The sequence below is a fragment of the Archocentrus centrarchus genome, chromosome 1 (assembly GCF_007364275.1).
Source record: "Archocentrus centrarchus isolate MPI-CPG fArcCen1 chromosome 1, fArcCen1, whole genome shotgun sequence".
Classification (NCBI taxonomy): Eukaryota; Metazoa; Chordata; class Actinopteri; order Cichliformes; family Cichlidae; genus Archocentrus; species Archocentrus centrarchus.
In genome coordinates, this window is record NC_044346.1 from 24,119,515 (window position 1) to 24,144,455 (window position 24,941).

A 24,941-nucleotide genomic window follows, 5' to 3' on the forward strand; every position below is an offset into this window, starting at 1 on the left:
GAGGGAGAAGCAAAGAGGTGGGGGTGTGGATGGTTGGTGGCTGGTGGCTGGTAGTGGAGAGAGGGTGGGAGGGGGGTGGATTGTGTGTGGTGCAGGCAGAAGGCACGTCATTAGCCAAACAGACAAGTTCCAATCTAGTGCAAAGGCAAAGTCCAGAGGATATTAATTTTACATGCATCCAGACAGCACCCGCCTTCTAAAGCCTCCCCCCTACACTTCTCCCCTCCCTTGCCACCTTCGTCACCGGCATGGTCACAGCCATCCCAACAAACCAGCTCCCTCTCTAACTGCCCCCCCACTCCCGAAACACCCCTCTCCCTCTCTCTCTCTCTCTCTCTCTCTGCTCGCGTTACACCACCTTGGCATGGGATGGCATGAGAAAACACAGACCCAAAATCCCACTAGACCCTGAGACCAGCAGCTGCTCCTGGATTTACCACACAAACAAAGAGAGGAGGGGGAAGAAAAAGACCCTCTCCACCCCCCCAAAACAAAAAATACCATCCAAAAACATGCTCTCCTGTTTCAAAATGCAGTCTTACATCCAAACTGGCCCCTTCTCCTCCTCTCTCCTTTTTTTTTTTTTTTTGTTACTTCACTTCACAGCATAGACACAGAAACACATTAAAAGTTTCTGTTATCAAATTAGAGCGTGATGCTGTTTGTGGGTGAGAGGCAGAATCCAGTGGACAACGATGGCTGAAAATGCTGTGGTGGATGGGCTTATACAAGCAGCCTTTACAGGTTAAGCCTTTTAAAACTGTGTAAAACAGGCTATACTGCTTCCTGTATTTGCAAAGCTGAGTCTAATGCATTCGGCTTTAGATAAGCTGGTCTTTATAATACTGAAGAGAATAATGTTTCATTCTGCAGCAAGTTAATTGCCCATATTTTCATCGTGTTGTATTATGAATCACACAATGACACATAATTGGGACTTAACAGCAGCAAAAAGTGAGGGAGCGCAGGCCTGTGTGGCTGCCCTGGGCAGCAAGTTGTTTCATCCTCATTGGCTGACTCGCATGACCTCAGAGGGACAAGCTGTGCCCAGAGCACCATGCGAGAAATATCTGACACAAAGGCTCCGACCGAGGACCGATTCAACATAATCGAATGCATTTGTCAGAAAAATAATATCTCTGTGATGGTTTGATATGAAATACGTAGGGGCCGCTCCACTCCCTGGAAGTGCATTTAAATGTCATTCTCCCAATTTACAAAAAAGGAGCACATTTACCCATTTATGCAGTCCAAATTACATGAATTAGTCCATCAGGCTCACAGGAATTACAGAGACATTGTCAAAACTGGAATCTTGACAGTGGGCAGCCATAAAAAGCTAACTTGTCATGTGGCAAAGTTGAGGGCCCGTTTATTTGATTGTGGGTTGAAGCCCCCTGCTGTGCAATGGGACAGGCTGTCTGTGTGAACGCCCTACAAAGGCCAGAGTCCTCTGGTTGGCTCCCAGGACCATCAGATTTAGCCTGGCCTGCTCCCTCTGTCAGTGTCTGACAGAGGAGCTGCAGCCTGGATGACTGGCTGGTCCACTGAATGGCTGGCAAGCTGGCTGCCAGGTTGGCTGAAAGGCCGCATGACGGGCTGGGTGAATGACTGGTTGGCTACCCAGGTGGGTAGCTAGCTGGCTAGTTGGTTGCCTGGCTGGCTGACTGGCTGCTACTGTTGGGGGGAGTTGGGAGTGAGGGGGTGGGGGGTGGGTGTATAGACCCCATCTGGACCAGGCTGAGCCGGGCCGAGTGCCGATTGTTCGTGCTAGCATACGCCTGCCTCACACAGCCATGCTGAACACGTGAATAATGTGGGAATGAGAGAAGATGGTCGAGGCAAGAAAAAAAAAAAAACCATGGGCAAATGGAACATGAGGAGATGGAATTAAATAGGATGTGTGTGTTTGTTTTTGTTTTTGAAGAATAATGATGGAGGTGTGTTTGCCACTTATTTGAAAAGACTGAAGGGATCTAGACTTTTTAATGAATGGGCCACAGACAAAGAACAGGAGCGATATGTGCCAAGTACTGCTGTTACTTCCTGCAATATCATCATGCCATTACTGACAGGCAAAATGATAATACCCAAGATTCATATCAGGGAAATGAAAACCAATCTTTTGTCCGAGCAACGTGTTTTCTTTTGTGGATGAGCCCGGAAACATTTTTTTTAAAATAACATGACTCATATTAAATTTTCATACCACAAAAAGAGGATGAAAAACTGACAGTATCCTATTACAAGGCTAGAAGTTAATCTATATTATTAAGCAAATAAACTGCAAATACTATAAAAAAACAAAACAAAAAAACAATACTGCATGAAACACATAATCCCTCTAAAAACCCCCTTTTTAAATCGCTTAGTTAAATCTGCTGCAGGGCCTCTTATGACCATAAACTGGACCAAATACAAAATTTTGCTCAGCCATTGAGGTCTGTGCACAAATTGCAGTTAGAGCAAAAAAAATCTTTTATGATTTTGGCTAAGAATTGAGTCTGTGTGGCACCCCGCTGTTTAATGTGTCCTCTTTTTTTTTTTTTTTTTTTTTTTTTTTTGACATTTTCAAACCCGCAACTCCTTCAGCTCATTAGAAAAAGATTTCTCCTGCTTGCCCACAACAGTGGCAGTTTTTCAGACCTGAGCCACGCCGTTCTGTAGGTATCTGCTCTGTAACAATGTAAGAGAGCGCTCCTCTTATCTCTGCATGCCATGCTCTGTCTTTCAGAAAATGACGACCTTTGTTCGGCCAGGCCTGGCAAGCCAATCTCCGCTCTCTCCACTCCACTTCAGCCCTGACACGGTACAAACGCAGAGCGCAGCACAGAAATGAAACCCACCTCAGGTTTTCTTAAGGTTTCAAGCACAACAAAACACCAGTTAGGAAAGCTATTTTAAAAAAAATACAATGATTGAGTTCACTCATTAAACTAGTTTGTCACGTAAGGCTGGCTCAGTGATTATCTAAATGTTAAAATAGTAGGGGCTACAAAACGAGGCCAAAAACTGAATTAAAATAACTTTAAATTCGGGTCTTATCCTTGACTGCTGGCTATTCAGATTTTTTGACTCCACAATAAATCCTTCTAATGAGATGTTAGGAAAACGGAGGAGGAAAATCCCCTCTGTGTGGCCTGCCCCTCATCACAAAGCGGCCTGCACCTTCTCTTCCTGCATTTCCTACAACAGTATGAAAATGGATACCCTCACCACGGAAAAAAAGAAACCTACCTTTGTCACCGTCTCCACTCTCATAATCACGATCCCCTCCAAAAATAAATAAATAAAATTTAAAAAAGTTTAGTGCTTAGTTTTTGGCTGATAACGCCCGTTAACCTTCTCGGACTGTGTTCCCAGCCTCCGTCGGCCTGTTTCTAAATTGGACTTTTTATATAGCGCTTTAAAAAATAAATTGCAGGCCTTGAAGTCGACTGCTCTAAATACGAAACCTGTTCAAATCAAATGACCCTCTTTCTCAAGCCGAAAAAACTACCGGACCTCTGAACCCCTCTCTCTCTCTCTCTCTCTCTCTCTCTCTCTCTCTCTCTCTCTCTCTCTATATATATATATATATATATATATATATATATATATATATATATATATGCTACATCCGCCCCTGTTGCTGATATCGCCAATGATATCAGTATTAAGTGTAACCTCTGTGAACGCGCACATTAATCAGAGTCAAATCAGTCACACCTGTTCTACCGCGTTTATGCGGCTCTCTTCCTTTTTTGTTACGTATTTATAAAGATCTTAGCTTACGCGCATATATTTAGAAAACAATATTGATACATTCACATCAATTTTAGAAAGGAACAATCGTTTCTATCTGAGTCTATGTTTACATGCAGTTAATTTTAACAAGCACAAGTCTGGCCTGTTTCCCACATTGTCGTGTTTACCTGAGACGAATTTGCGGTATCAGCCTTAGTGAGCAAATAAATATCAAAGGGCTAAATATAAGCACGAGACACGTGGGAGGAAATTTCAGGTCGTACATTGAGGCCCGTTTACGCCACATCCTGCACGTTGAGGTGGCTGCAAGGAAACAGGCATTGCATTTGTTCTCAGTGTTTTGCTGGTAAGATATTTGAGCTTCACAGCAATAAATAATAATAATAATGATAAACAGTGTCTGCTTTATTTCTTTCTTTCTTTTAAATTGTGATTCAATGACATACAGAAATTTCAAAGCAGAAGTTTCAAAGTAGTTTCAAAAGGATATGTGTATGTTGTGTGTGTGATTTTAAAAATATATAAATTCATCAAAAGCTTAAACAGTGTCACAAAAGCTCTATGAGAAAATAACCCTAATAAATGTACCATGTTCATATTTTCTTCAAGACCTAAATAATCTAAATTTCTTAAGCTGTCATTAGATGTTTTAAAATCTGAAATTTCTTTAACCTGCTAGTTTTTTTTTTTTAAACTTGATAATTGATAATTGCCACAGGAGATTAAGGAGTTGAATGCTGAAAATTTAATATAAATTTGAAACTAAGTGATATCAGAGAATTTTTAAAGCTTTTTCGTGTGTGAATGATTTTTTTCTTTTTGAAGTTTTATTTGAAAATGTCCTTTTTTTTTTATAATGTGTGTAATATTCAATATCAATACCTAAATGAATCATTACACTTTCTGTTGATTTTATTTCTTTTTACCATATATTTACTATAATAATCAAGGGAAGATTTTATTCTTAACTTCAAATTTTTAAATCAGAAAGCCCGAAGCTAAATTTAATAATTTTTAAAGATTATCATATGACTAAAAGCCAGATTTATCTGTTGAAATTATACTTGTCTCACAGGTTTTCTGTTATCATATATCTGGATGATCCTGTAAAATAAGCCCACACACATACACACACACACACACACACACACACACACACACACACACACACACGGAGGGAGAAAAAGAGAGACAGAGATAAAGCTTATGAAATTTTTAGCACGTCAGGACATGCCAGAGCTGTAATAAAACTTTAACATTTCTTAAAATTGACAACTCTGGTGATATAAACGAAACACTGTGAGACATGTGAATTGTGTGTGTGCACGTTGGAGATGGTCTGGAATAATTTGGGTTAAAGTTTCTTCAGCTGCTTGTGCTCTTTATGCAAATGAAATATTTTTCAGAAGCTTGGTAAAACATGGAGTTCTAGCTGTTTTATGCAATACATGTATAACGCCCTTTTTCTTTGTGCACAAAAGGAAAAGAACACAGAGGAGAAAAAAGTTTCAGTGAGAGAAATTTCCATGTTTCCTTCATATTAGAAACATGGAAAAAAAACAGGAAAGTACGATGCGCAGAGAGCACACCTGATTAGTTGTAACATCCTGCCATTAAAAGGCGAAAAGTTAGCAACCTCCCGGTTCTTAGAGATTTAAAAAACTAATTATGGAGAGGTTCACATAAAATGCAATTTCCTTGGAAACTCTAATATTTCCTTTTTGTTCTGTTTTTCTCTTATTCAAGTTCATTCACTCACATTCAGACAGACACAGCATATCTCTTAAAATTTCCTCCTTAATCACTGCCAGTCATTCAATTTCATCCTCACAACCTTTTCATCCATTCTAATCCCTGAAAGAATTAAAAAAAAAAAACTTCCTCTTTTTCTCCTCTCTTCCTCTCATCGGCACAGATTGATGTTAAAAGTGTGTCTGTGCATCGTGTGTAATTACGCCTGTTTACACACTGAAGCATTACTATGTGTGAAAGTCTGGAAGCCATTTGTGGCATGAGGCTGAGAGAGAAAGACAGAGCAAGCAAGCTTTAAACAGCTCCAGAGACACAAGGACTGATAGCAAGCCGGGGCTTCTGACACAACTGCAGACCTAGGTAATATTATACTCAAATATGTTTTCTCATTTGTATGAAGGGTTTGTCTGGGCAGAGTGTTTCAGCCTCAAATGTAAGCACATCAAAGATAAGATCAAGGGCTCGTCGTGTTTCTTTTTAACTATCCAGAATTTGTTCAGCCAGGATTTTCTTGAGGTTTATGAGGTTTTTCTATGACTCTGGTCCATTTGCATAAATTTCACCTTACACAGTTAATTGTAAACAGAACTTCAACCCCACAAATGAGTCATAGTACCAATTTATGTTCTGACAATGTTTGGAGAACTGAATTAAATTTGGAGTCAGAGAACACAGTTTGTTAAATATATCTGGGTTCTTTGACTTAGATGTGGCACACACTAAATGCATTGTGGGCACCCTAAATAAGACTGCGTGAAACGTTAGACTTTTGCCCCTTAGGATCCAAAACTGGATGTTAATCCTAATGACAGTGCTGTCAATTAAAAAAAAGAAGGTTTAGATATTATAGCATAATGGAAACACTAATAGATTTCAAACTAAATTAGGAAGAGCCGCACTGCATTTTACAATGGTTTAATAAACCGTTTTGACATGTAGCTGCATCTAGATGGTATGGTATAGGGTTACATTCAGGCAGTTCCTAAATGAATACATACAGTGCCGGATTACTGCCGTATGTACGCTTCTGTGGCGTTACCAAATATACACACAAACGAACTCAAACACACAGCTACTGCTGGAGGTGGCATTTTCTGACAAGACGTTGCAATAAAACTCAATACAGCATTTCCTCTTGACAAGGGCAGCCATTCTTGATAAGGTCAAGTAGGCAGTGTGACACTTGGAGTGTGTGTGTATGTGTGTGTGTGTGTGTGTGTGTGTGCGTGTGTGGGGTGACAGAGTGTGGAAGCTTTCTGCTTCAATACAGGGAAGCCATAACGTCTGTCTCACACTTTCTGCCTCACTCCAAACTGAAGTGCATGCTGCACACACCTACAGCGTTCCAGTCGGCACATGCCAGCGGCGCAGACTGGCTACCATGCCCTGCCTACAGCTGCAGCAAGGGCTTTGAACCTCATGATTAGCAAATACAGCAGGAATCGAGCAGATAATGAAACCAGATATCCCCTCCCCTCCATACCCTGCTCCAGCAGTAGCCAAGGCCTGCTACTCCTCACACAAGAGATGCACTATTGAGAGAGTTTCTCCCTCACTCTTTCACTCCCCCTCATTCTTTTATTCCTCCCTGGTCCTCGTTCTGCCAGTCGGCAAGGCGAGATGCCAACCTCTCCCCAAAAGCTGGGCAGAGTGCCCTCACCCTTTATGCAAATGATTCACCACTAGCCCAACGCACACATTCATTCTGTGCCCCCCACCATCACCTACTCCTCCATTCCTTCATTTATTCCTTTCACCTCTTACTCTGCGATCCTTCTCTCGCTAACACTTTCCCTTTCCTGCACTTCATATTGTTGTTGCACTTCAACTATCCCTCCCTTTGCTTTTTGCTGCTTCACTCACACTCTCACCCCTACCAATTGCTTGAGCTCCCTCTTTCTTTCAGTTGCTATCCATCTTCTAGCATCTCTCACTCCTTTCACTGTGGAAACTCCTTTTCTCACTGCCGCTCCCTCGCACAGCTTGACTCACCCAGATTCAAACTTGTACACTCATTCCTCGGCCGGTGCCAGACAGGCAAGTGCAGAAACTGGCTTTACCCTCTCTCTCTCTCTCTCTCTCTCTTTCTCTCTCTCGTTTTTCCTTTCTCTCACTCACACAGCCACTCGTACTGTAACTCATGCCCTGGTTATATTCCTTAAAGTGAGAGTATCGTTTCTAGAAATCCCTATTTTTCTTTGTCTTTTACAGTTTTTATAACCATTATATCATCTGTCAGCATTTAGCGCTAAGTGGATCGTTTGAAAGAAGCCGTTTGGCACGTTTATCCATATATTTCCTGTGAATTTATTACCTGTTGTGTGTGACTGATTGCTTCCTTGATTTTTCTTTGAGTCGTTGTTCAATCCATTGACACTCTCTTTTCACAAAGGAAAAAAAAAAAAAAACGCATGAAGGAAATTAGTTTTGACATAATTACATGCTTTAACAGCAGTAATATTCTCCTTTTTTATGTGATATAGTGCATAATTTCCAAGATTACAAGTGTAGCAAACAACACCTTCAAACTGTGGGTAAAACAGCACCAATTCCAAATTTGCTGATAAAAAAAAAATACTAAGAGTAAAATTTTGTTGCTACATTTGCCACACTTCAACTATCTGATAGTTGGTTAAGAGTCAAATAGTCTAAAAACAATTTTTACAATTCATAACCATGTTTGTAAAGGTGAAAACACATTTTTAACTTTGTTTTTGGAAAGCTGATATTTTACAAAGACATAAAAGCAACGCAGACTGAAATGAACTGGAGAAAAAAGAGGCTTTTATGGAGGAAATGCAAGCAAAGCCTGGTGACCACATGTACAGTCAGAACAGTAGAAATGGTTGGAGCACTGACCCTTTGACATTACAATCCAGTTTCCACATCAGCTCCCTATCAGGAACACTGAAGCTTGGAGATTTAATTCTGCTTATCATATGAGCTGGAGTTTTGCCCTTCATAGGTTGGCACTCTGAGAGTTAAATGGTGCCCGCTCCCTGTGGCATGATATGAACTGGGCCTCTGCCCGCTCACTCTTGCTCGTCTGCACTGGGTCAGTGTTAGGGGTTAAGAGTCAGTTGCTGCTCCAAGTGGCTTCCTGTGTGACTCTGATCCCATTAGGGTTAAAAGATGCCTGTTCCATATGGCCTCCCGAGAGCTGGGTCTTAATCTCTGCAACGCTTGACAGGGTTTGGGTTAAATGGAAACGGACTCTTGATAGCAAGTTATGCATTTCTCTGAGCTGGCAGTTTGAGGGTTAAAGGTCGCTCTGCCCATTTTGCCTATAGGGTAGCCACAATGCCAAAAACTGAGGACACAAGCACATGTGAGGCGAGAAACAAAGGGCCCTCAACCACAAACACACACACACACAGACACAAATCATTCTGAAACTTTAATCCTCTCAAACCAATGCTTTTCTTTTTTAAAGATGAATCTTTCATAAAAGCCAAGGGTAGGACAGACAGACACACGATGCAGACGGGCGCCTCTGGGAGAGCGTGTGTGCAGTTATCTCCTCTGTGACCACGCTTATTGACTTCCCCAGCCTAAACTACCATCTCTCTCAGACCTCAGGAGCACCACAGCACCACAGGCAGACAGCCATAAGTACATGTCCTCAGAGGGGACATAAAATGGCGGGAACCCACCTCGATAAAAAGGCACCTCACAGCCTGGGAGGAAAAAAATGAGGAGGGAACAAAAAAAACAAAACAAAAAAAAGCTGTATACTGATCCAAGCTTTAAATTGAGTTAGAGTTTCATATATACCAACTGTGCATATGCATTTGATTTTGCAGTTTTTATTAAAAATGCAATTTTCTCCACTCTAATTTATAGAGCAAAACTGCAATTATGAAAGTACAATTTAAAACAAAAGAACAGTATATTCTTTTACGCTGCAGTATATGGAAATAACTACATAATAGCTTGCATCTGGTTGATTTATAGGTGGTATTTTGCAATTGCCCTTAGCTAGAAAATCCCCCTATTGTGTTGAGAGATGGTATAACATGTAAGTAGAGTACTGTTTACATGTAACCAAATGGGCTCTTGCTGCCCTTAAACTGAATCATGCCAGATGTGTTTTTTTTTTTTTTTCCTCGCTCAGCTTTATTGTCCTAAAAACAACAAAAAAATATTTCTCACTCCAAGAAAATGATTTATTCCTGCAATATTATTTTTAAGCGAACATTACAGTTTCGCTGAGACTTGATAAACCTTCAGCAAAACTGGTCCGGTATGAAACAACAGGCAGTCTCCATTTATAAACATGTGATTGTATGAAAAGATAGTATCACGGAAAAGTGAGCCAGAAGGAAAGAGCTGGACTGAAAGCAGCAAGAGCTGCCACGTCAGATGCTGCTGAAGCTTCTTGGCTGTCAGGACTGAAAGACACACACGCCGAAAGACACGCACACGCACACACACACACGCACACACACAAACACACACACACTCACACGCACACACACACACACACACGCACACGCATACGCACGCACGCACGCACGCACACGCATATATACAACTGCAGCATGGCCTCCACAGGCGCACACACAGAGACACACCACTAACTCAAAATGCATACACGCACGCACACACAAAGAAGGGTTTGCCTTTGCAGTGCTGTTTGGGGAGTTGGAGTCATCAGCCAAGCCTGACACCCTTGCTCAGTGTAGCCATCACCGCTGTCTTTCTGTGAGTCAACATGGATGGAGCCGCTCCATCAACAACACAAGCCGGCCCTAATAATAAAACGAGCAAATCCCTCGCTCCAGTTTGCCTGCCATACGCCAGAGAGGGCCTGCCCGGGGTCTGATCATATCCTGTTAGGATTGCTTCTGGATTTGCACTTATAATTTGGTTACACTCTTCAAGCATTTAAATAAATATTTTGCTTTCCCAACTTCAGTAAGGTATTCAAATACTTTTAAAAATGGCTATGACCAGATTGTCGTAACAGTATATGCAAAACCTTCAAACATTTATTCACATGCACAGTGAAGAAAGCACAGTATGCCCTGGATCAGATGCAGAATAGGATTTGGCCTCATCTTTATTTAGGCTAGCTTTCCCATTCCTGGAGAAATTGCATTATTGAACACAACAACACCATTGTTTCAGCAAATTTTAGTGGGGCTTTCAGTTTTATGCATTTCCAGAGAGGAAAATCAAAATGTGAACACCGTTTTTCACTCTGAAGCAGAGAAAAGGCTCTTGTGCAGAGATTTGATTCTCCAGATAGCACTTGGCACCGGTTGCCTACTCTAAGTACTGTAATATGGTTATGATGCATTAGCATTCCTTCACATCACCAAAGAAACCCAATATGTGTATATCAAGTATTTTAGACAGTGGAGGAACAGAAAAGAGGCCGAACAAGAAACAGAGAAGGGGAGGAGGTCCAGAAGATGGAGAGCCAGGTAAAGGATTAGCGTCAAAAGGCGATAAGGAGGAAAAAGTTGCCTGATGAGCAGCATTCCAACGGACAAAGCCTGGTGAATGGTGAAACTGTTTTAGATAGCTTGTGTTGTTCTCAGGAGAGGCAGACAGGGAGTTAGTAAAGTGGCTTTTAAGCTCACCAAATCCAACATATCCCAGATAAGACTATGGCTCCTCCTGAGGGAATGAAAGAAAGGAGAGGAGGCTGGAAAGAATGAGGTAAAATAGAGAAAGAAACGGTTGAAGTAACAGATGTAATGAGAGCAAAAGAGAGCTGGGGGAGTTGAGGGATGATAGAGGAAAAACAAAGATAGGCAAACACATCTATGAAAAAAAGGGAGGTTTTGCAAAAGACACAGGAAAAGAAAATACAAAGAAATGAGGTGTATGAAAGTGAGAGGGTATTTCAAATGAAAACACATGTGAGTTTTGGTGTTGGTTGATCCCGTCTCATAGAGTGCAGTGAATGAACCCGAAGACACCGAGCGGCCCTGCCTTCGTCTCCAGCAGGATTTTATCACCTGCATGAAAAGCAGCTTGAATACACATCGGCCAACATCATCAATCTCCGCTCGACTGTGTTATAGGAGGACCCTGTGCAGGCTTTTTATGTACTTTTTAGTGCTTGGATATTTTTCAGCTAACAAACTCATGAAGTGAAGTTGCAAAACTGGCTTCAAAACGCACACAATCTCACACACATTTACAAATCTTTTTTTTTTTTTTTTTTTTAAGTTTCTCAACAAAAGAATCTCCAATTTTCCCGTCTTTCTGGATACTTTACAATCTTACCTTTACCGCATAAAAGACAGGAGGCAGGTGCACACAAACACACACACACACACACAGGCCAGAAAGTAGAGAGCAAACAAACAAGGGTCCATTTTAATCATCCCTAGCTTGTTTATTTAGCACTGGTCAGGATTTAACTTATAAACCTATTAAACTCTATTGCAAAATTCCTTCTTTTCGACTGTAGAGAGAACATTGAAGCAGTATTAATTCCTCTGCTGGGAAAAGGGACAGCCTTTTCCCGGAGCAATCCATAACATCTGAATATAAAAATAAATATGAAGAGCGGGCGCGCTCTTAACCCCAAAGTGAGGAGGGAAAAAACCTGCCGGGAAGTTTGATGGTGGTGTATGTTTTTCCTCTGTTTCACTAGCGTCTGGGAGAAGCTTTTTCTCTGCAGAGTTACTCTCACTGTGCTTGAGTAAACTGCCACCATTTCTCTTTCTGCTGACCTCCTTCTTATTATTTTTAATCAGTCTTTTGATTAAGGTTGCCCTATTCTATTCCTGTCTTTTTTTTCTTTTTCTTTTTTTTTAATCTTTTCCCTCACTCCCTCTCTGCCTCTCTCGCTCTCTGCTGGACGCCCCAGTGCCAGTTAACACACCACAAGCCAGAGGGAGGACCGCAAGAATGCTTAAATCAGCATAATTAGGCCTGTGTGTACTTTAAACACACACGTTTCCCCCAGTCCTGGACCCCTGCCACCCGTACACCGCTGTGTACGCAGCCACGGCCTGTCTCTTTGAGTCAATAAACACAAACATATCAGCAGTCAGTCTCACAAACGTTTACACAGTATACACAGACATACATATGCAATACATGAGGTGAAAAACGATGCAGTATCCTTCTTCCACCCAAACGAAGCTACCTCCCTCATAGAGCTGTCACCCCCCCACCCCTCCCGGCCCAAACCACCATCACCACACTAACACAGTTTGACCCTTTACACTGCATAGCTGAAGGGGAGGAAAGAAAATGTGTTGAATATGGGGGCTCTGCAACCAAAAAAAAAAAAAAATTGCACGTCCGCTCAAACATTTCCATAAGCAAGCCGGTACAAATTAAGCACGAGCATGCACTGAAACAATGGCAGGGATCTCGACTGGGTTTGTGGTTTTGTCCCACACACATCTGTATGTGTTTTAGGTTTCAGTGGTGCATTAACAAACAACAGCCTCCTAGCGAACCCAGGGTGCCGAGCCGCATATGGGGATTATCAGTAGTCATTACAGACCATTTAATAGCAATCACCATAATCAAAAATGAATCAGTCCTATCATGAGAATAATATCACTGCCTGAGTAGATCACACTAGTTAAGATGGAGAACCGATTAGACAACATTTGGCATTTCATCTTATTTTAATTATCACACAGAGACCCGCACGATCTGCAAAGCAGCTTATTGTTGTCTTTACCGACCCCTTTCTGCTGCTTGTTAGAATATCTCTATAACAAGTTGACACCCATGAACATTTATCACAAAGACGCTCGCAATAGAAAAGTCTGAAAGTCGGCAGCTACACAGAGTTCAGAGGCATCCAATCAAAACATTACACTCCCTCCCTCAGGAGTATAAACACTGACTGCTCCCGAAGAAGCTTCAGGTGCAGACGGACCCTGTGAGTGAGGCCTGCACTTGCACAAACAGCTCCAAACACAGCAAAACTGAATCTTGTGAATCAAATAAGAGGGAGAGCGCCAAACATAAAAGCCTGGATATGCTTTATTTATTCTGTATTCTAATTTCCTCCCTGAAGTTATACGCAGACAACAAGTACCTCGTGAACCGTGATAAACATTTCCTCTGACAGTGGCGTTACCATAGAGTTCATATGTCATGCAAGCAAAACATGGACTTAATTTAATTTCCATTTTTGACATCACCAGGCTCAAAAAACAGATAAATCTTATATGGCCTGAGCTTAATTTCTCGAGAGAGTAATCAAAACACTATGCTCAGTCCACTTTAAAAAAATAAATAAATATTTTGTCAGCAACATTTGATCAAAGTGGTGTGATACTGTTTATATGAGGGTACAGAGTGAAAACTAGCCACAAAGAAGCCACTCTGTGTGTATCTCTCCCTGTGTCTGTGGCCTCTTTCTCTCTGTCTCACACACACAGGCGCACACACACACACACACACACACACACACACACACACACACACACACACAGACACACACACACACACACACACACACACACACACACACAGAGGCATGAACACACTCATTTCTCTGTTTGTGTGCTCACACAGCTGTGGATCTTGTGCCGGGTTCAACCAAGGTAAAGATATGGTATATTACGCAATGGCTTATAGATTTTTCCACCCCTGGCGAGCTGCCAGCGCTCTCAACAGGAGTGAGAGAGAGACAGACAGAGAAAGCGAGAATGAGAGGGAGAAAATCAGAGAGCAGCACACTTTGTTCCACAAAGTCTGGCTCACTAACTGGATTCACTGGCTGTAGCTGGAACTACAGACCTCTATGACCAGGAGTTACACTGTGGACACAGGGCTGAACAATAATGTGCGTGTGTGTTAATAATACTAGGAATTAAAATTGTTGGTGCATCCGTAACATATATCAGATACGTTTGTCTGCCCTGGTTGATTTTTCAGTTAACTTCCCCATGGCTGCTGCAGCTGTCCACTGCTCTACCTCACACAACTGTACACAGAGCACAGTCAAAAAGAAATGCCCTTAGGCGGTCATTCAACACAGTGGGCTGTTGTGGCTATATACATTGCTATACATTGCTATCAATAACAATTTGAAAATACAGTAAACACATCAGCGTAGGCCTTACGTGTGGAGCAGTAGCCAGTGATTGCTTTCTCTACATTTAATTCAAAAGGCCTATACTTTTATGATTTGCTTGCTTAAGGCGAGTGCCAACTTTTCCGACGAGGCAAAACAATCACAAGACTGTTTTTACTGGGGAAAAAGCACAAATAAATGCCTTTGACGTGAACAACAAAAACGCTAATGTGCACACATGACAGACATTTCAGTGCAAACTACTTCCAAAATGAGACTTGGAAGAGTCCGCAAGAGTAGCCCAATCTGTTTTGAATCTGACGCTCGCCTGTCAGGATGATCAATCAGAATGTTTTCTTGATTTACTTACTGAGTACGTGACATGCATATGTTAATGAAACTTGTACTCTTCTCATATCAGCGTTGTCCATATTTTCCCGCCTGGATTAAGGAGGGAGCCATACTGTTCACACGCAAGGAAACAGAAATGCTTTCACTGAGCTGATTTGGCCTAGATCTTACTCACGAAGGTTTCCCCTACTCTTTTAATTGGGCTCTTGATGCTCGAAATAGGGTATACTTCCTCTAATTAGCTATATCTATAGCGTATGGGAGGGTGATGAATGCATGCATGTGTAAAATCCTCTTTTGAGCAACTCCAAACTAACTAAGAGCTTTAATTTCACGCTAGGCTGCATTGTCCCATTCAGTGGGGTTACCCCCACAAAAAAAAAAAAAAAACCCTCTGAGAAAATCAAAAAGAACGAAAAACACACCAACGGGTCACACAGGAGGGGGATGGAGTAACATACAGAGAGAGGGAGAGACAAACAACAACAACAACAACTGAAGCTCATCCTCAAACAATGCCGATCACTCACTAACCGTTACTTCTCTTTTAAAGGGAGCTAACTGAGAAGGTGGAGGGCTGATGAGGAGAAGAAGGAGAAGCAGGATGAAGGTGAAGGGGAGTCGGTCCCAGGCAGCTGCAAGAAGAGCACACTTCACTGGCTCTTGCATCTTGTCATATCTTGATTCTTTAGTGGTTTCTCACATTTCCACCGTCTGATGATTTCATCCCTTTGCTGGCAAACTAAAGTCTTTTCACGTTAAATGACTGTAAACTGCTAGTTGTTGCACCTCTGAATCTGAAACCTGAGAAAAAAATAACAGTCTTGCACAGGGCGGATATGCAATTATCAGTCAATCACACAAGCACTTTACACACTTAATTCGTACCCCAGCCAAGAATAAAATTATATCGCATAGTGAGCATATCAACAATAAAAGCTCTGAGGGACAATTGTGCAAATTTGATTTTGGAGTAGTTTCTACCCTCATGACAAAAACTGGCAAAGGCTAAAGTGGGAGCAGCGTTCCCAGTATCAGCACAGTAAGGGGATTTCGACTCTGCTGCTGCTCCTCAACATGTCTGTCTATTAGTCTATTACATTACGTGAGTATTCATTCTCTTTTCAGATGTGTGTGTGTGTGTGTGTGTGTGTGTGTGTGTGTGTGTGTGTGTGTGTGTGTGTGCGCGTATCTTTGTGCATACATGTGTGTGCAGTATGGCTTGGTAAACAAAACTATCTCAGACCAACATAAGACTGCTATAGTGCCTGCCTGTTACCACTGGCCGCAGATCAACCTAAACCTAATCCACACTAGAAGGCAGAGGACAGGGGGGAGGTAACATGTGCACACGGGCACACATAAACACGCACATATTGGCCACACAAACACATGCTCATCCATCCAGAGGACAGCCACCTATTACCCGATTGTGCCAAGTGCCTCAGTTAAGCATGATAAATCCATTTTCTATGGGCAGTTGGAAAGACTGCACAGATAAAGGATAAGCAGAGCACCACTGTGTTGGATTTAAATCACCTCCAAGACAGATTCACTCATATTCAAACAAACACGCACAGTCACAGGAGGACTGTCCAGGAGCTATGTAGGGGTTTTGTTCTGGGGCTTTTTGAGCCCTTCAAAAGCATTTTTTGTGATGTTACAAACAAAAACGAATAATTTTAATATGGATAAGCATTTGATGCCGTGCATGTGATTTCACCATTTCAATAACAAATTAACTTAATTAAGGCTCAAATCAATCCCGAATAGATCAAGCACATTTATTGGTAGCCTGTGATCCAAATGCATGTAGACACTGTTTAACATCAACATGTGCCATTTCTTACTCCCAAGCACTCTTTCCTTCGTCCCTGCCTACGAGCTCTCACTGGGGGCCAAGCACTGTAAGCTGGACCTTGTTTGCCTCCAGCAAAGATGAATAAGTAAAAGGAACACAGTGTACCCCTGGGTTCTGCCTACAACTCACTGCCGGCCAGCCTGCCTGCCCTCGGCCTGCAGTTGGCAGGCCATTTTCACCCTGCTCACCGTCCACTACAACAGAGCTGTGCTGTGCCTGCTAACTAGCTCTGTGTGCGCAGGATTATAGTGCATGCGTATGGTGCAAAGTGATGCCGGTAAGACTTGGTATGTTACCAGATCATGCAGGCCCACCTCGGCTTACACCAGCAGTCACTGACCGGTCCCCGTGAAACCAGAACCTACGCTGACGCAGGAGAGCCACGGCCCAAAAGAGGATGGAAAAAGAAGTACTGTAGGTACACAAAAGCACACACTCGCTGGTAGTTAGCTATGATGGCATAGGCCTTGAACATTTGACCTTTTGTGACAGTGGTGACTACTAAGAGGCAACAAAGAAGAACTACATCAAACTTTGGCTGAAGTAAGAGTGTTTGATTTGGGAGATATTAAGGACAGCATAACTTTATAAACTGCCTGTACGAATTTCACACATATTGCCACATTTACTGGATGCTGCTCCATATGCAGTGATTCACGTGGCTGTTTTGTTGTGATAAAAAGGTTTTTATCTCTATCGTCAAAGAGTCTGCAATATCTTCCCTTTTCTTTTTTTTTTCTTTTTTTTTTTCTAGTGCTATTGCTATTACTTTATGGCACGGCTACTGTAGCCTGTGTAGATTTCCCTTCATGCTTCTAACTGCTCGGCCAATCAAGCATGGCCGACTAAATTTCAAGGACACATTTGAAGTCCAAATCTAAAACCTTTAAGAAGTGCGTATAATTGGACATAAATCGCGTATGAGCGAGAATCAAGCGAGCAAATAAAATCTTCTGCGTGTGAACCGTGAGGGAAACAGTTAAACAATGTCCCCGCACACTGTTAAACATCTCTTAGTTTGCGGCAAAAGCTTCGGTAGTTGGCGTCAGCAGCCCATCTCATTTGGATAAACGGGACTTAACTGGAGTCTGAAATAACTGATTTCAAAACGCAGCACATAAAAGTTTTAATTAACGACCCACCCCCACCCACCTTCAGACTTCATTAAAACTTTATGCAAATGCATTTCTGTAACAGGGCTGTGAAACAATGCCACGCGGCCGCAAAAGAAAAAAAAAATCCTGGTAATGTTTGGCAAGTGCACATGCACCACTTTGGCTCGTCGGTCCGTCACCTACCAGGCCATTCCAGCAAAGCTTTTATCAGCATTAATAATACATTGAAGATTGTTTACACCAATTTTACATGTTTTCTGTGATTTGTGAATTATTTACACGACAGTGATTAAGAACAAACTCTTAATGGAGTCACTGGACGACTATGGCTGGATGGTTAGGCTACAAGCAATCTACATTATGCACGTCAGCATCCGTCGTGCAAGTGTGCGCTGATGTGAACACGTTCAAGTAAAGAGCAACGACTGGCAGTCCGGTTTTGTGAATCAACAGAAGTCTAATTAAAAAGACCAGAGCAAAATTGAATTCAAATGTTTAAGTCACGTTCAAATTACAGGTGTGAAAAAGCAGGATGTACGGGCGTCTTTAGGGTTAATCTTTGACTGGTGTTATCGTAATATACTCTACATACAAACAGGAGCTCTCAAGGAGATATGAGAGAATGCAAACAAAACAGCTTTGCTTGATATCTGTCACTAGACCCGTAGACGCAGTAACAGCAGCCTAAGCAGATCAATATGTATCACGCATATGGGCAGCACGAGTCCATGCGGCGCTCGTGTGAGAGGATCTGCTGCCAATTAATTTTAATTAATGGAAAGAAAGAGGAAACTCGATGCGGACCTCGCCTCATACCACCAGGCTTGGAAAATTATCTGTACTAAATATGCAGTAGGGCTGTTGGATTTATTTTACAGAGCAAATCAAACGGGCTATTGATTAGAAAATGTTCTTCTCACTGTGTAAAACTTGCCGACGCTAGAAAGGTCAAGAGAAAGCAAGAAGAAAGAACAAGGCGCGCTTTTAGGGATGGATGCCTGTGATTCAATGATTCCGCCTTTATATATATATATATATATATATATATATATATATATATATATATATATATATATATATTAGAGTACTGTTTCTTTCGCAGTCAGAGAAACATGCTGAGGTCTGGTCAGAAGGCCTGAAATAACACTGAGAAGGAACCCTGCATGTTTTCCTCGGAGCTCTCGAAACCAGACTGTTCTGTTTAAGGAAAGGAATGATTACAATTCTCTGCTCCATTACAAAAGAGTGTGCAGCTACAATATGATCTCAAATACATTTTTGCAAAACGTATGAATATTACAATAAAGCACTGTGGAGAACTAAAAGAAGCGCAGGGCTGCAGGCCGTGACCTTCCTGTATCATTGAAATGTAACACGCAAGCTTGAAGACAAACTGCGATTTTTTTTTTTAAACTAATGTAAAATTAATGTGTAAAAATTATATAACGTAAGCCTTATTATTGACATTTCACACACTGTAGGCTATAACTTACGGGTAACCGAAGCTTAAATTATAAACATATAAAAACAATCATTGCTTACTGATAAATGGGCCAACTGATATTAAAAGGTAATTATTAACGTCACCTTTAAATACGAGCCTGGTGGTGAAGTGCCTGCATATAAAAACTGCTTTTATCCCGGTGGCTGAATGTGATAAGCCGAGCGGCAGAAGGGAAAAACGGACCTGCGGCGGCCTGGAGCAGCAGGCTCGGCGCTCCTGTAGTTCTCATCTGTTAACTCTGCAGTGACTGTACTAATATCACTTTAATAAACACAACATTAAATATATATGCTTTGTCGGGGACAAAAACTGCGGCGCTGTAAAGCAAATTAAAAAGGTCATTTACAGCGTGACCTTTGAGCTTGTCAGCCCTGTGATATGAGCTGTTTTGATTTACAGATTAAAGCTCATTAAGCACTGAAACAACACATACTCAACACATAAAGAAAACATATTTACTGTTGTGAAAAATAAAAGTAAAAGAGAAATTAAACCTAAGATCTACACCTACATCACTTATGCCCCCCCACCCCCCCCAAAAAAGAAGTTTTAGAGGCTTGCTCCAGTATTTTCATTTAGTTTCGAGGTTATTTGCAGCATACATTTCACAGATATATATCTAAGGAAAATTATAGGGTATGAGGTGAAACAAGATAATACAGAGTTTTACTGCATAGTGGCAGAAGTGCGTAGAGGAAATGAGGCTTGAAAGGTCAAAACTAAGTCTGTAATTTTGAATTTAAGTGAAAACTTGTGAGCTAAATATTCAAAGGTCTTACTTAAAGACTCCATTTAAAAAATAATAATAATAATGTATTAAAGCAAAAAATGCAAACCTTTAGTTCCTCCGTGTAGACCTCTGCCTGATCTACGGCCTTTAAAACTGACAAAGCAACATTTTTTTTAACCGGTAGAATCCCTTCAAAGCTTCAACCTATACTGACTTTAAAGTATATAATGAATTTGTAAATAACACGTAGTGGTTCTATTGCAAATTTAAAGGGCACCTCTGTTTTGTCATTAATCAAACGGACACATCACAGCTACGACTTTGCATACACACATGCACACTTGCCCACAATTTCTCCTTTTGCTATTAAAAAAAACCCCACTTTGGTTTATTGCAACGCGATGCTGCTGCTGCTGCTGAATATGCACGATTTGCATATTATATTATAATTATTTGCATCTACGCCGTGACCCTGAAAGGCCGCCGCGGTAGAAGGCTGGTAGACCTCCCTACAGCCGTAAGTCAAAAACCTTAAAAAACAAAAAACAAAACAGGTTTCACTACTCAAGAAGCAGTATTAAAACTCGTTTATGATATTTGTGGATAAAACCAGTTATTGTTTGGAATTAATCGCAAGCAGTCAGGACACCCAGCCCCTCTTCCCCTTTCTCCAACCTCCGTTTTATATAAAATAGATTTGGGAGAAGCGCCATTTTCTCTCCAAACCATGCGCAATGAGACGCGCAAGAAAGCCCGTTGGAGGAGTGCCATTAAAAAGAAAGGGGGAGAGAGAGCGCGCGAGAGAGGGGGAGAGAGAGAGGGAGGTTAAACGCTATCGGGGAAAAGAGTAGAGTTGGGAAAAGGTCCTTCGTACGCAGCAAATGACAAGCAGCAGCGCGACAGACGACACAACACTGTAACCACGTACAGTAGAAACAAACCGGAGGCGCACTACACCGGGGGGAAAAAGCAATAAAGAGGAGCATAAAACGGCGATTTTCTTCCATACCTGTGTCAAGCAGTAAGGGGAGTACATGGTGGAGTCTAGAGATGAAATTTGGAGTTGTTGATAACAAAGTTGGATGGAGGTTCGCTGCGGTGCCGCATTGCAAAGCCGCTGTGGCTCAGTCCAGGCTGTAACCCCGCCTCACTTGCAGTGAAAGCTCCGCACTAACTTTAGAGGAAAGTTTTTGCTGCTCTCTCTCTGCCTCCCTCCCTCCCTCTTTCTCTCTAACGCTCCCTCTCTCTCTCCCTGCCCGCTTTTTTTTTTATCAGATCGTGACAAACCTAACATTATGTTTAAAACGATCGTTTTTTTTTTCTTTTCTTCTTCTTCTTTTTTTTTAAGAATCAACGCTTCGCTAAATCTCCGAAGAAAAGTCGCTTGAGCTACAGTATTCCTACAGTACTATAGGGGCTTATGTGCGCCTCTGATACTGTGCGGGGAGAGCAGTCAGTTCGTCTTGTTTTAAAGTTATCCTTTTTTTAAATTCTTCTGGAGCAAGTGCCAAATGTAGTATGGCCTTTCGCTTACATTTTACTGCATGATTTCAATTTTTTTCAGAGGCAAATGCCTCTTAGGCTTTTAATTATGTTAAATATCTATCTATCTATCTATCTATCTATCTATCTATCTATCTATCTATCTATCTATCTATCTATCTATCTATCTATCTATCTATCTATCTATCTATCTATCTATCTATGTTTACAGTCTCTTGGTAGAGACCCTGGTCATGTTTAAAAATATCTTTTTTGGTGCAGGGATATTTACTTTGACAAAAGTCTTAAAAATCTTGCCAATCACTCATGTTTGCTCTGGCAAACACAAGTGATTGAGGTGGCAGATTTCCTCAAAAAGATCCCTTTTCTGCTTTCATATCCTTTGCTCTTATGAAGAATGCAGAAGCAAACCCAAAGTGTAACCAAAATAGCAAGAAAAAAAGATTTAAATTTACAACTCAGATTATGCTGTGGTCTTTTGTCAGCCAGTCATCTGGATGGTGGCACAAAGCCTTCTGCATACAACCTATTCAAAAGTCTTACAAGTTTGTTGAAGAGGCCCGATTGTTAACTTGACTATTTGTTACTGTAGAGTAAACACGTGCAGTAGGGTCGGCTTTTGATACTGCTGAAACATCTCATTAAATGTGGACCACTTATTTTTATTTAATACATTTTATAAGGTGTCAGAGTTCAACATGAGCCCTGCCTCTGCAGCTCCACACAGCTGAAGATGCTGTGTGCTGCTCATTTTAAGCAAAGAGCTCATCATCTGAAAGTTATAACCAGACTTAAATATTTACAGTGGCAGGCACATTCACGAACCTAAACAAGTCCAAAATTATTACAGCAAGTTGTAAATTTTGCAGTCTAAGACTGTAATTTTTTCAGCTATGATATGTTTTGTTTTGCTATTTCTCTCCTTTTTAACTAAATCCAAGTCATATTCCAGTATACTATATATGTTTATGGAGACAAAAGATACCTGAACTTGTGCAAAGTGCTCTAAACTGGTCTCATTGTGCCTCTATTGTATGGAAGCGATACACTCTGGTTCTAATCAGGCTTGGCTTTATCCTCACCCGCTCCCTGCTCCTCAGCCTAATCAAACTCATATATGCAGGCAGAGTGCCTGCAATTATACATAAGCCTCTGCCTTGTGCATGTGTGTAAGAGTGTGTGTGTGAGAGCATTAGTATTTGGAAGCATGTGTGTGCCTGTGTGTGAATACAGTAATTCTATATGTGCAAGTCTGTGTGTGTGTGTGTGTATGCATTCAAGTTGTGCAAAAGTTTTTGCTAACACACACACACACACACACACACACACACACACACACACACACAGACACACACACACACACACACACACACACACACGTGTGTGCAAGGGTGCGGTTTTGGGGGTTGAAGTCACCCCCGTGCTTGGATGCCAAGTTTTTCAGGGGGATATGAAGCTGTGCAACTTTACGAGAGCTCAGGCTATGTAGGATACATAGAAACCTACACCACAAACGCACATGCATATAATGTGCAGCAGACACACACACGCAGAGTTTCAGTACATACATGAACACAAATGTCTGTTGGTCAAAGATATGCTGGCACAAACAACTAGAAAAAGAACTTCACAAAGAAAAACGAGGGAAAAATCTAAATTAAAGTGAAAGAAAGTAAAACATATTGAGGTGTAGTGTTCCTTCCCAAAGTCGCTCCTCTTTCCAAACCACACCCCACCACGGCACAGGCCCAAACCCCAAAGCCTTTGTGTGCTCCCTCGCTTTCCCTCTTTTTCTTTCTGTCTACCCCCTTTTTTCTCTTTCTCAGTGGCCCTTTTTAGTGTCATTTTCTCCTTTTCTGTCTTATAATCTTCTGCTATTCTTTCATTCTTTCCTCTTTGTTTTTTGCTCTCCATCGTGCACACTGTCCCTTTCGGCTGCCTGATTTTACTGGTTGTCTTTGTTTCTGGCCTCAGTCTGACATTAGATGTCCATCTCAGTATTCAACACAGGCACTTGGCTGCAACAAACAAACTATAGCAACCAACCACAGGAGTTACAAAACACTGACGCTCAGGCTTTCTTTCCAAACTCTGCTCAAAATCAAGCAGTCCTGCCTCAACATCACCTTTGAAAGCCCCTCGAGCGCACAGGGATCTAGTGGTTTCTGAGACTACGCTTGCCATTAAAAAGCACATGAGAAAACCATATGGTGTGCCTAAAGTTAGCATGTTGTGGTCTCCCATTGACACACAGCACTACTCATATACTTGTTGTTTACTAATGCCTGTGGCTAGGCCATTAAATATTGAATGTGATGTAGCATACTGATACTGCCATTAGCATGCTAAATGTGTGAGACAGGTGGTTGAGGCTGCCTTTCAAAAGGCAGGAAATATGTGAACGAAATATTGTGTAACTGTACCGTTTACTACGGCATACAGTGTAAATATTGTTTGAGTAAGCTGTTTATGTCTGCCCTGCGAAGCAGCACGCCAGTCAAATGCACACAGGCATATGCAGTCGGAAAGAAATGGCTGAATGGCCACTATGGCTAACGAGCATATCGTATACAGTGTGGAGCCCAGAGACTATGGATCTGTTTGCAATGGCAATGTGTGTGTGGAGCAGTGTGTTATGGCTGCTGCTTTGAATGCATTTGCTATGTGTAATAGCATTAAGTATAACTTTATATGTTATTCTCTGACGGGTTGGGATTACTGCATTTTTACCATGCATGTACTCAGCAGTAATAAAAAAAATGTATAGCTTTATTTTGCTAGGATGGTGTCATGATTCGTTAGTTTAAAGCGGAAAATGGAACATGTCAAATTGAAGCATGTAGGCCAAAGGAGCAATTTTCCAGGCAGTCTAGCAGTTATCTCTGAACTAATTCTAAAAACAGAATTTTTTTTTTTTTTTTTTTTACAAATATGCAAAAAATGACAATATGCATAACATGTAACACAGAAAGTGTCCTCCAGAAATGTTTCAATTTTGTAGCATTTTTTCCCTCGTTTTGACTGGCTTCTAACTTTTCCCTTGCATGTGAAGCGTGTCCTCCACATGAGTCTGCAACAAAGCCAATTTTCTGCCAAGCCTAAATAATCCCTTATAAAAATACATGTCACAGAAAAGCTGCCATTTTTAGGAAATATAGTGTTTTTGCAGGGCACTTTTGCCACATTTCAGCGCAACTGACAGATGAATTGAGGACATTTATGAAGACGTGTGGGAGATTTTTAACAGGAAATGGATATATGAGCAAGCCAACAGCACGATGTCAACACAAAATGCAGATGTATTTCCTGAACACATTACTGTAACCCCAAAAGCAACTATTCAACATCGGAAGAGTGAAGATAGTATCGTG

General features: G+C 41.4%; 1 protein-coding gene across 7 annotated transcripts in view; it reads right to left on the reverse strand.

Moving 5' to 3' along the window:
• LOC115797239 (nuclear factor 1 X-type-like) overlaps window positions 1–24,941 on the reverse strand; it is a 114,932-nt gene that overhangs the window by 82,587 nt on the left and 7,404 nt on the right. The window contains exon 1 of one of the 7 annotated variants that reach the window (XM_030754212.1): window positions 21,077–21,205. The exons of the other annotated variants lie outside the window; for them this stretch is intronic. Coding sequence (XP_030610072.1) covers window positions 21,077–21,103 — 27 coding nt within the window. The 5' untranslated portion in view covers window positions 21,104–21,205. Of the gene's footprint in view, window positions 1–21,076; window positions 21,206–24,941 lie in introns of those variants that run through there. 7 annotated transcript variants of the gene reach the window in all.